Source organism: Pteropus vampyrus, unplaced genomic scaffold, assembly GCF_000151845.1.
Source record: "Pteropus vampyrus isolate Shadow unplaced genomic scaffold, Pvam_2.0 Scaffold185, whole genome shotgun sequence".
In the NCBI taxonomy this organism is placed as follows: Eukaryota; Metazoa; Chordata; class Mammalia; order Chiroptera; family Pteropodidae; genus Pteropus; species Pteropus vampyrus.
Genome location: NW_011888966.1, coordinates 1415880 through 1426796, shown reverse-complemented (window position 1 = coordinate 1426796; position 10917 = coordinate 1415880). Strand labels below are relative to the sequence as shown.

At 49.8% G+C, this 10917-nt stretch overlaps 1 protein-coding gene across 1 annotated transcript in view; it reads left to right on the top strand.

Moving 5' to 3' along the window:
• Positions 1–2191: 2191 nt before the first annotated feature.
• CSF1R (colony stimulating factor 1 receptor) overlaps positions 2192–10917 on the top strand; it is a 28647-nt gene continuing 19921 nt past the window's right edge. The window contains exons 1-6 of the mRNA XM_011371162.2: positions 2192–2421; positions 5556–5816; positions 6258–6542; positions 8290–8426; positions 9084–9243; positions 10554–10740. Of these exons, the coding sequence (XP_011369464.1) occupies positions 2373–2421; positions 5556–5816; positions 6258–6542; positions 8290–8426; positions 9084–9243; positions 10554–10740 (1079 nt within the window). The 5' untranslated portion in view covers positions 2192–2372. The remainder of the gene's footprint in view (positions 2422–5555; positions 5817–6257; positions 6543–8289; positions 8427–9083; positions 9244–10553; positions 10741–10917) is intronic.

The following is a 10917-nucleotide window of genomic DNA, read 5'->3' as shown; positions in this document are numbered from 1 at the left end:
CTTATGCTGATACTACACTGTTTTGACTCCTGTAGTTTGCAGTAAATTTTGAAATTGGGAGGTGTGACTCCAACTTTGTTCTTTTTCAAGATTGATTTGGCTATTTGGGGTCTCTTGAAATTTCATGTGTATTTGAGAATCCGTAGTATTGGTGTCATACATTTTCCATTTCTGAAAAAAAGGCTGTTGGGATTTTGATAGGGACTGCATTGAATCTGTAGATAACTGTGGAGGAGTATGTCATCTTTGTAATAGTAAATCTTCCAATCCATGAATATGAAATGTCTTTTCATTTATTTAGTCTTCTTAATTTCTTTCAGCCGTATTTTGTGTTTTTCAGTCTTGCATCTCCTTGGTTAAATTTGTTCCCAAATATTTTATTCATTTCGATCCTATCGCAAATAATTTTTTTTTTTAATTTACTTTTTGGATTACCTATTGCTAGTGTATAGGAATACAACCGAGTCTTTTGTGTTGATATTGTATCCTGCAACTTGGCTGACTTCAGTTATTAGCTCTAATAGGGTTTTTTTTGTTTTTGTTTTTGTAGATTCTTTAGGATTTTTCTATTTGTGGGATCATGTCATCTGTGAATAGAATGTGTTTTATGTTTCTTTTTTAATTTGGATGCCTTTTATTTCTTTTTCCTCATGATCGCTTTGGCTAGAACGTCCAGTACGATGTTGAATAGAAGTGGTAAAAATGGCGTCCTTGTCTTTTTCCTGATCTGAGGGAGTAAAGCTTTTAATCCTTCACCACTGAGTTAGCTATGAATTTTTTATATAGGCCTTTAATCATATTAAGGATGTTGCCTTTTATTCACAGTTTGTCTGGTGTTTTATCACGACAGCATGTTAGGTTTTGTCAAAGGCTTTTTTTGCACCAGTTGAGATGATCATATGGGATTTTTTTCATTTTATTAATCTGGTGTATTAGATTGATTTTTATTGAACCCTGTTTGCATTTCTGGAATAAATCCCACTTGGTCATATGTGTAATCATTTTAATGTGCAGTTGGATTTGATTTGCTGGTATTTCATAGAGTGTGTTTGCATCTATATTTGTAAAAGATATTGGTCTAGTTTTCTTTCCTGTGATATCTTTGTCTGCCTTAGTGTCAAGGTAATACTGGCCTCACAGAACGAGTTGAAAAATGTTCCCTTATCTCCTTTTTTTTGAATGAGTTAGAGAAGAATTGGGATTCGTTGTTTTTTAAACATTTGGTAGAACCCACCAGTGAAGCTATGTGGTCTTGGGTGTTTCTTTGTTGGGAGGTTTTTTATTATTATTTAATCTTTTTGCTAGTTATAGATCTATTGAGATTTTTTTTTTTTTGAGTCAGTTTTGGTTGGAATTCGTGATTGCTACAGATCCAAAAACTTTCCTGAAAAAAAATGTATACGTGAAATACATCTCAGTACAAGGAAAGAATGATCATTTTCCTGCATCAATGTTATGTTGGGATTTTTTAGTTTCAGGAAGTGACTTTACAACCATGTTATTTAGAAACAAGAAAGGAAATACTAAAAGAATTAACTAAAAGGAGTAAAAACAATTGCCTCCAGGAAAGGAAGGGCAGAAGAATGCTATTTTTTTTCTTAAGAAATATAGCAGCACAATTAGACTCTTCATTTAAATAAATAAGTAAGTAAGTAAGTAAGTAAGTAACTTTATCCACAAAAAGACAGTTCTACAACCAGGCTGCCTGGATCCAAATTCCACTTCCGCCATTTGGAAACTATAACCGTGGGCAAGTTTAAGCGTGTGATCTCTCTGAACCTCAGTTTTCCCATCTGTGAAATGGAAATGATAACAGTACCTACCACATTAAGTTTTTGTGGGGACCAAAGGAGATCATGGATGTCAAGGGCTTGGCTAGTGAGTGTCCTATAAATGGAAGCTTCTTGCTGCTATTACCAGGCCCTCCCAGACCAACCCCCTTTTGGCATAGCCAAAGCCACCCGGCCACTCTGAAGAACCCCATTTGTGCTACTGCCTGACTGACTGCTTGACCTTGGGAGTGTCTCCTGACAGAACCCTTCGGAGGTGGTTTCAGAAGGGCCCCAAACTTCTCCCCCAGGCTCAGGCTGGCCCCTGACTCCCAACTCCTCCCCCTGGGGGTCATGGCTTTGTTTTCTTCTAAAGACCCAAGATTTCCAAACTCTGTGGTTGCCTTGCTAGCTAAAAGGGGAAGAAGGGGATCAGCACAAGGAGGAGGAGGAGGAAGAAGAGGGAAACAAGACAAATAGTCGGTGCTGCGAGAGGAACTTGTCCAGGCAGCGTTCCTGGTCCCTGCAAAGTGAGCAGCTGGGAGACCCAGTGCCTGCCCAGCCCCCAGCCCTGCATCAGCCTGCCGCCTCCGCAGCGAGGCCATGGGCCCAGGGGCTCTACTGGTCCTGCTCGTGGCCACAGCTTGGCATGGTAAGAGCAGAACTGAGGGCCCTGGGCGCGGGTTGGGGGAGATGTGACGGAGAGGGTCCCTGTGTAAGGATTCCATAAGTTCCTGCCCCTCACTGCGTTTCTGTTTCCTCAGCCTGGACGGCAGGTTTGTGGCTATCCGCTCTGGAGAGGCAGTGGAGGGAAAAGAGGGTGTGAGTGGGGTGGAGGCAGCCCAGCTAGGGCTGCGGATAAGTTTCAGCTCTGATGTTGACTTACTGAGTATGTCCTGAACAAGCCCCTGTTGCTCTCAGGGTTTCAGTGTCCACAACAGTAGGCAGTGGGGGTGGTGTGGGACTCGACCAAAGCAAAGCTTTTTTAACTTTATTGTGCACACAGATTACCTGGGTATCTTACTACGGTGCAGATTCGGACTCAGAAGGTTTCAGGTGCTACCTGAGATTCTGCATTTCTAACAAGCTCCTAAAAGACGCCAGTGCTGCTGGTCCATAGCTACACTGAGTAGGGAGGCCGCAGAGAGCCCTGAGGGCTCTGCCAGCTCACTGATTATAGGCAGGACCTGACTTGGAAAGGCCCCAAGGGGCAGTGGTCCTTCCATGGGGACTTGGGTGAGGAGTTGGAAGGAGAGATAAGAGGTGAGCGAGTGGGGCTGCGGGGGTCTTGCTGTGAGGAGTCTGGGGATGGAGTCGAGCACCCTAGATGGAGAGAGGCTTATGAAGATCCTTGGTGAGGAAGGGCTGTGTCCCAGGCCAGAGTGTGTGTGTTAGGGGAGAGGAGTGGAGGTTGAGGGATGTCCTGGGAGCTGATGATGGAGGGGTCTTTCAAGTAAGTGGGAGGCAAGGAGGTTTGGGGCATGGAGAGAATTGGGGAGCTGAGATGAGAGGGTGAAAACTGGATAGGCACAGAGAGGGGCTTGGTCAGGGTTCACCATGCCCCAGCGCCCACTGCAGGGAAGACGAGTCCCGAGCAGGCTTTCCCCGCCTGCCAGTGCCGGGGAAACTGGGGGTGGAAGTTGAGGGTGTCCATCTTGTCCTGCGTGAATATCTGAGACAACAGGACACAACAAAATAGAACAGACGTCTCTCTCTGACCACATTTCCAGGAGGCCAAGGCAGGGGCTAGAGGGACAGGGCAGGGGAGGGGAAGGGAGAGGCTCCTGTGAAACCAAGTGGGTACAGAAACGGAACACAGAATCCAAGACTGTGTGATGTTATAGTCACAGACTCTGACCTATAAAAGTTAAAAACTTTAGATATCAGGATGTCAGGATCAGAAAGGAGGTTAGAAATGTGGCGACTGAAGCAGTATCCCAGGGCAGGAGCAGATGATGGAGCTAGGTGATGAGCTGTGTGTCTCCTCACTGAATCCTGTCAGGATGTCTCAGAGGTGGGAACACGGATTACGTCACTGGACGAGAGGGTAGCCTAAGCGTCACAGAAGTGAAGGCACCTACCCAGCCTATAAGGGAGAACCAAGGTTCAGACTCACATTGGTATGACCCCACAGTCTAAACGCCTCTCTACAGTAACACCCCTGGGGCCCACATCACTACAGCTGTAATAGGGCAGTGCCAGCTCTATTTGCAGACAGCCCACCTGAAATGACGCTGCTCCCCTCCCTGATGGTCACATTGGCACAGGAGGGCTACAGCCCCGCCTCCCCCCTGTGTTGGCCTTGGCAGAATCCACCAGTTCACTTGATCCTTTATGCCGATCAGAAGCTCAGGTAGAGAGGCTACACACCTTTGATGGGTACGAAATAAAAACATAAGTTAAGCCCTCTTGTAATCATTTGACAGAGATCTTTCTGACTCTGGGGTCGATGGTGGTGGCGGGATGAATAGATTCGTTTGAGGAGCTTGCATACAGGACAGTGAAGAAGCCCTGAATTCACCCAACGCCCTTGGGGCTGGAGCGTCCTATCGTCAGAACCAAGGGGTTGCACTCGCCGGGATACCATGTGGGTCAGTGGCAGACAGAGCCAGGCCCCGCAGCCCAGGGTGTTCTGATGCCCAAGAAGATGGCACTTCCTTTCCTGGGAATCTCTCCCTCAAAGAGGGGACAGTGGTCAGGAGGGTCAGGAAGCAGAAGTGAGAGCATCCCAGGCAGAAGGGCCGCGAGCAGAACGGAAACGGGGGCCAGGCTGGGCGCCAGCAATGTGTTTCCGCCCACACAGGCCAAGGCGCCTGGCGGCCCCTCCAAGGCCTTGAATCAGCTCTCACTTCCCTCCTGAGCCCCTATTTTAGGCCCTGGAAAAATGCTGACTCTGCAGAGGCAACGGGTCTTCTTCCCGGAGGACCTAATATGGGTTTCAAGTCCTCTTTTCTCCTTCACAAAAATTTTCCTTAAAAGAGATTGGCTCTCCAGTAAAGAAAGCAGTGCTGGGGTGTCAGGGTGGGCTGCTGGGGTAGACTAGATAGTAAATGTAATGGCTAACTCTTACTGAGTATTTATTTGGTGGCAGGTGATGTTCTAAAGGCTTTCCATGTATTTAAATGTCCTGACATCTCAATAAATGGGTATAATTATTGTCTTCATTTCATAGGGAGGATATTGAGGCACAGAGACTCTGAAACACCCACTGTGCTACAGACCGACGATGGGGGCGGGCACAGCAGGGCCTTTCTAATTCTGCAGGGCCAAGGTCCTACACCTCTTTTCTCCTTCCCCATATGAATTAAGTTGAATGACTTTGCTATGAACATTCCATTCATCTGTCTCTTCCTTTGCTTGTTCAAGCCCCTGCTTTGAACCAGGCCCTGGGCTCCCACACTAAGGATGCAGCCTACTTCAGGAGGCTGAAAGAATCTACTCCTGGGGAGAGGAATGATGTTCTCACAGTTGGGAAGACTGAGGCAGGGGGCAGGGGAGCCTCCTGTGGGGCAGTGGCCGGGTGGGAGGCTGAGAAAGCTCCCAGCCCCTTTCTCAGAGGAGGGGCCTGCTGGGCATCGGAGACTTCAGTCCATCCCTGAGCAGGTTTGGGATGGGGGGCTGAGCAAATGACAAGAAAGGTGCAGGGACTTGTTACAGGTGCAAGTCACAGCTGAACCCTAGCACCAGCATCACCCCTGCCAGGACACCACCCATCTTAGTGGCAGGGAATGGCCCAGAGAGCATTGCCTCAGACCTCACATCTGTCTGCTCTTTGCCCCTCACCAGCTCAAGGGGTACCGGTGATAGAACCCAGTGGCCCTGAGCTGGTCGTGAAGCCAGGCACGACAGTGACCCTGCGATGTGTGGGCAATGGCAGCGTGGAATGGGATGGCCCCCTCTCCTCCCCATACTGGACCCTGGGCCTTGAGGGCCTTAGCAGCATCCTGACCACAAACAACGCCACCTTCCAAAACACTGGGACTTATCGTTGCACTGAGCCTGGAGACCCCTTGGGGGGCAACGCCACCATCCACCTCTATGTCAAAGGTGAGGAATCTGGGCCCATACCCAAGAGGCCTGGTCTAGTAGGCCCTGCCAGGAATGGGCAGGAGGGCTGGGCCTTAATATTACCAACCATGAAAAACTGGGTCCACATTTACTGCGTGCCCGCCGTGAACAAGGAACTGTGGCTGTGCTCCTAATTTAAAGTGTCCTGACAATAACCCTGTGAGGTAACTTCCATGGTTATGCCCATTTTCCAGAGGCTCAGAGGGGTTGAATCATTTGCTCAAGGTCGCACAGCATCAAGTAGTGAGACTGGACCTGGCTCCAGAGCCCGCACTCTGAAGCATCCGCTGAGCTTCCCTGGTATTGTGTGACTTCAGGCAAATGATCGGCATATCTGAGCCTCCCTATCACCAAAGTCCAGAGACCATCCGGCCTGGGGGAGGGAGGGCAGTTGTGATCCTGTATCCCCCTCTTCCCCAGACCCTGCTCGGCCCTGGAATGTGCTGGCCGAAGAAGTGACAGTGTTCGAGGGTCAGGATGCGCTGGTGCCCTGCCTTCTCACTGATCCGGAGCTGGAGGCGGGAGTCTCACTGGTGCGAGTGCGTAACCGGCCTGTCTTGCGCCAAACCAACTATTCCTTCTCACCCTGGCATGGCTTCACCATCCACAAGGCCAAGTTCATTGAGAGTCATGACTACCAATGCAGCGCTCAAGTAGCTGGCAGGACGGTGACGACGAATGGCATCCGGCTTACAGTGCAGAAAGGTGCGTGGGGCAGGGATGGGCCGACCAGATGTCGAGGGCAGGGACAGAGGGCTGGCAGCCACGCGCATGGCGGTGGGGCCCGGACCTCCTGGGAGATAACGAGTGTCTCTCTTCTTTCGTTTCTTCCTTCCAATTATGCCACAGTCATCTTGTCCTACTGTGGCAGGACAAGTCCGGTATGTGGGCAGGGAGACAGACCACATGCAAAAAAATAACTCGATGGACAGAATCACCTCGGATTATGACGCATGTTAGGAAAGTCATTAAACGAGGTGATGGAGTCGAGTGCGTGGGGACAGGGAGTGGGGGAGCCTTGCTGAGAGAGCGAGTGACGAGAAAGAGGTGGCCCTGCAAAGATATCCTTCAGCAGAGGAAACAGCAGGTGCAAAGCCAGGAGGCGGGAAGAGGCTCCGGATGTTCTCCCACACTCTCAGATGCGGGTTTCCCACGCGGTGCCAGCCTGGTGCTTGGGCCCTGGGCACGTGAAGGTGGGGTGGTCAGCCAAGTGACAGGGAGGCGGTGGTGGCCATGTGAGACGGTGCTCACTGTGGGCGGACATGGGGAGCAGGGGTGGCCCAGTCTTGCTCCTTTTCCCGCTTGCCCCTGCTGGGCTGGTGGACAGGATTCTGGTTTCTGGAAGGGCTGATACGGAAGGAGGCCCCAGGCTCAGGACCTGGGCTTGAGACAAGAATTAGGTCCCTCTAATGAAGTCAGAGCAGCTTGGGCTTGAGGCCACGAAACCCGCCAAGGAAGTGAAAAAACCCCACTCTGAGGGCAGAAGAGGCCATTGGGGTGTTTTCCCCGAACTTCATCCTGCAGTGCTCTGGGCTGCCCCGGGCCCTGGTTCTGCTATGACGCCCTCGGTGACCTTGGATGAGCTCTTTAGTGTCTCTGGACCTTGGGAAACTGGTTTAGATCGTCTTTCAACCACAGCAACAGCCACAAATATTAATTTAGTGCCTACTACACTGGGCTACCTGCTGGGGACAGCGCCTTCATAGATTTGCCACCCTACTTGGCAAGACAGACTAGAGAGAAAGTAAATAACATACCAGTTGTGACTAACAGGAAACCCAGGCGGAGAAAGCTGGATATGTGTGTGTGTGTGTTTGGGATTGAGGGGAGGTGTGAGGCTAATTCAGCTAAACTGGTCACAGAAGGCCTCTCTGAGGAACATTTGAGTGAAAGAGCTGAAGGGTGAGAACAGGCACTCATTCAAAGTGTGGGAGAGGGAGCATTCCAGGAGCAAGAGGCCAGTGCAGGGCTCTGCCGTGCGAAGGCCAGGGTGGCTGCAGTGCGGTGAGCGTAGGATGGCAGGTGTTCAGCTGGTCAGTAACAGGGCCTGGGGATGTGGGGAAGACTTTGGCTTTTATTTTGAGAGTGAAGGGAAGCCACTAAATTGAATATTGGCACAAGAGAGAGAGTCATGATCTCTCTCTTAAGAATTTACCTTCTTAAGAGCTCGCTTGGGCTGCTCTGAGGGGTCCAGGTGGGGTTGGAGGAAAAGCAGGGAGGCCTTCCAGGACCCCAGAGCAAAGGTTGGTTCTGAGACTGGGGAGAGGCGGTGGTGGTGGAGGGAAGCGGACTTTTCAATGTCTATTTGGGAGACGAGACTTACTGTGGGGGAAAATTGAGGCATTGATGTTGCCTCCCAGGATTTGGGATGGGAGCGTAGTGGGGACCCACGGTAGAGAGCAGAGCAATAGCTCTGGCCTGAGTGTTCATGGGTCCCTTCCCCTGGCTTCAGTCATTCCAGGGCCCCCAAATGTGACCCTGGAGCCTGCAGAGCTAGTGCGGATTCGTGGCGAGGCCGCCCAGATTGTGTGCTCAGCCAGGAACATTGGTGTCAACTTTGATGTCTCTCTCCAACGAGGAAACACTAAGGTCAGTCCCTGGGGAGACAGCAGGGTAAAGTCTTCTCAACCTCCCAGTACACCAGGCTCTGCAGGATGAAGCCCCCAGCCTCCCAAGCTGGCTCTCTAGGCAGGTCCAGAGAAGGGGGCAGACTCACCAGGGATATCGCTGCCAGTCAGTAGCTGGTCCAAAACCATGTCTCAGGCTCATGCCACTGAAGCTTGTGGGGTCAGGTAGAGGAAATAGTACTCTACCCCTTTTACCCATGACCTTTGCCCCAGCCTGTAGACAAGAGCCAGGTGTCTGCTCACTTCTGACTTAGCAAGGTGTTCCTAGGCCACCTTTGAAGCTCAGGGCTATAAGGCTATTTCACAAAGACCGATACAGAGGGAGGAAAGGAGAGTGTTCCCAGGAGGGAATGGCATTAGGCTGCTTCTGAGAACCCTCTCCCCTCCCAGTGTGCCTACTGTGTGCCAGGCATAGCCCTATGCCATTTGCATGCAATGTCTTATTTACTCTTTACGGCAGCCCTAGGAGCATGGGGTCAGTATTAGTCACATTTTACAGATAAAGAAACTGAGGCTCAGAAGTCAGTCCCTCATCCAAGGAAAGGCTGAAGATTTGAACCTAAACCTTTTAAATCCCTAAACAACTTTGGTATACCATTTCCATTCCTTCTGGTTGCAGCTCACAATCTCTAAACACTCTGACTTCCATGATAACCATTACCAAAAAGTCCTGACCCTCAGCCTCGATCAAGTAGGCTTCCAAGATGCCGGCAACTACTCCTGTGTGGCCAAAAACGCCCAGGGCATCCGCTCCACCTCCATGGTCTTCCGGGTGGTAGGTGAGCATCAGGGTGGTGGGGGAGGTTGGCAGGGATTCTGGGATGAGGGAGGTACGTAACAGGATTGAGAAGGAGGGAGCTGATAGAAGAGAAGAAGACATCGTTAAGAATATCTCTGCTCGAATTCCCTGATCCTAGGCCTGGCTAGGGAGCCAAGTCTCTGGGACCCTTCCCTGATCCTCCCCTAGAACCCCTCTATCCCTCCTTGGAGTTCCTATAGTGCATTGCTGCATTTTTTTTTAGCATCGTTTTGTTCTGTTTTGGGATCGATGTTTAGTAGCTCCCTTCTGGACTTCACTGTTCATTCATTCACTCATTCATTTTTGCCTAAGACATTCGTGTCGCTTAAACATGTGAACAGACAGTGCTCACCCAGTGTGATCATGAGGGAAGAACGGGGTGTCCCGAGAACACCAAGGAGACTTGGGGCCTCTGGAGCTGATCTCTTCCACTTTTCCTCCTCAGATCCCCCAGAGTAGCTTGACTTTCATTTATGCACATTTTAATTAGGAGAAGCTAGTCAGGGCTCTTTCAGGTACAAGTTAACAGAAGCCAACTTAAACTGACCTAATCAAAAGAGTATTTTATTGGCCTTATAGCTAAAATGCCATGGATATGAGCTTCAGGTACAGTTGGATCTAGTTATTCAGATGATGTGGACAAGAATCTGTTCCTTCCCGACTCTCAGCTGTATATTTTTTGTGTGTGTTCCCTAGTTGCACCAGGCACGGTAACCCCAGTGGGATGAGGTCTTCTCTTCCCAGAGTTCCAACAAAAATCATGGAAATGAGTGTCATGGACTCATGGACTCATGTGCCTGTACCAAACCAATCACTGGTCCAAAGGGGACACATTACTCTTATTGGCTGGCCTGAATTACATGCTGGATGTGGACGCCACATTGACTGAACTATTATCAGAGGAAGGGGAAATGGATGGGGGCATGTGAAAAAACAACAGACTTGTTTTTACTGCTAAAATTTTTTTCAAAAAGTTATAACTAAAGATGTAGCCAATCTCTTAATTATGCAAATAAGGAGGTGGAGACATCAAGGAGAATAAGAATTTTCCCAGGTTCTCCCAGGGACTCAGTGAGGAGAAGAGTTTGAAGCCCTGGGTTTCTGGGGTAGGTGGTGGGAAGAGAGATGTCAGAGGGCAAATCTTGGTTAGGGATGGGGACTGTGTGCCTGGCACACAGAAGGCACCCAGCAGTGTCCAGCTGAATGACTAAATCAATGGATGGATGACCAAATAAACAAACCAGGACATCTTCCCACTAATGCCAGATCTCTATGTGTTCTGCTTTCCAGACAGTGCTTACTTGAACTTGACCACTGAGCAGAACCTCCTCCAGGAGGTGGCCGTGGGTGAGACACTCAACCTCCAAGTCATAGTAGAGGCCTACCCAGGCCTACAAGTTTTTAACTGGACCTATCTTGGACCCTTCTCTAACCACCAGCCCAAGCTCAATTTTGTCACCATCAAGGATACGTACAGGTACCACCTTATCAGCTCCCATCTGCATAGTTCCATAACCAGATGGGGAATGCTTCAGTCAGGAGTCAGGACACTTGGGTCATGTCTCAACCTTGCTGTGTGACCTAGAGTGGGTCCCTTCCCCTTTCTGAGTCTCCCTTTCCCTGACTATGTGGAACTTCAATCTCAGTCATCTAT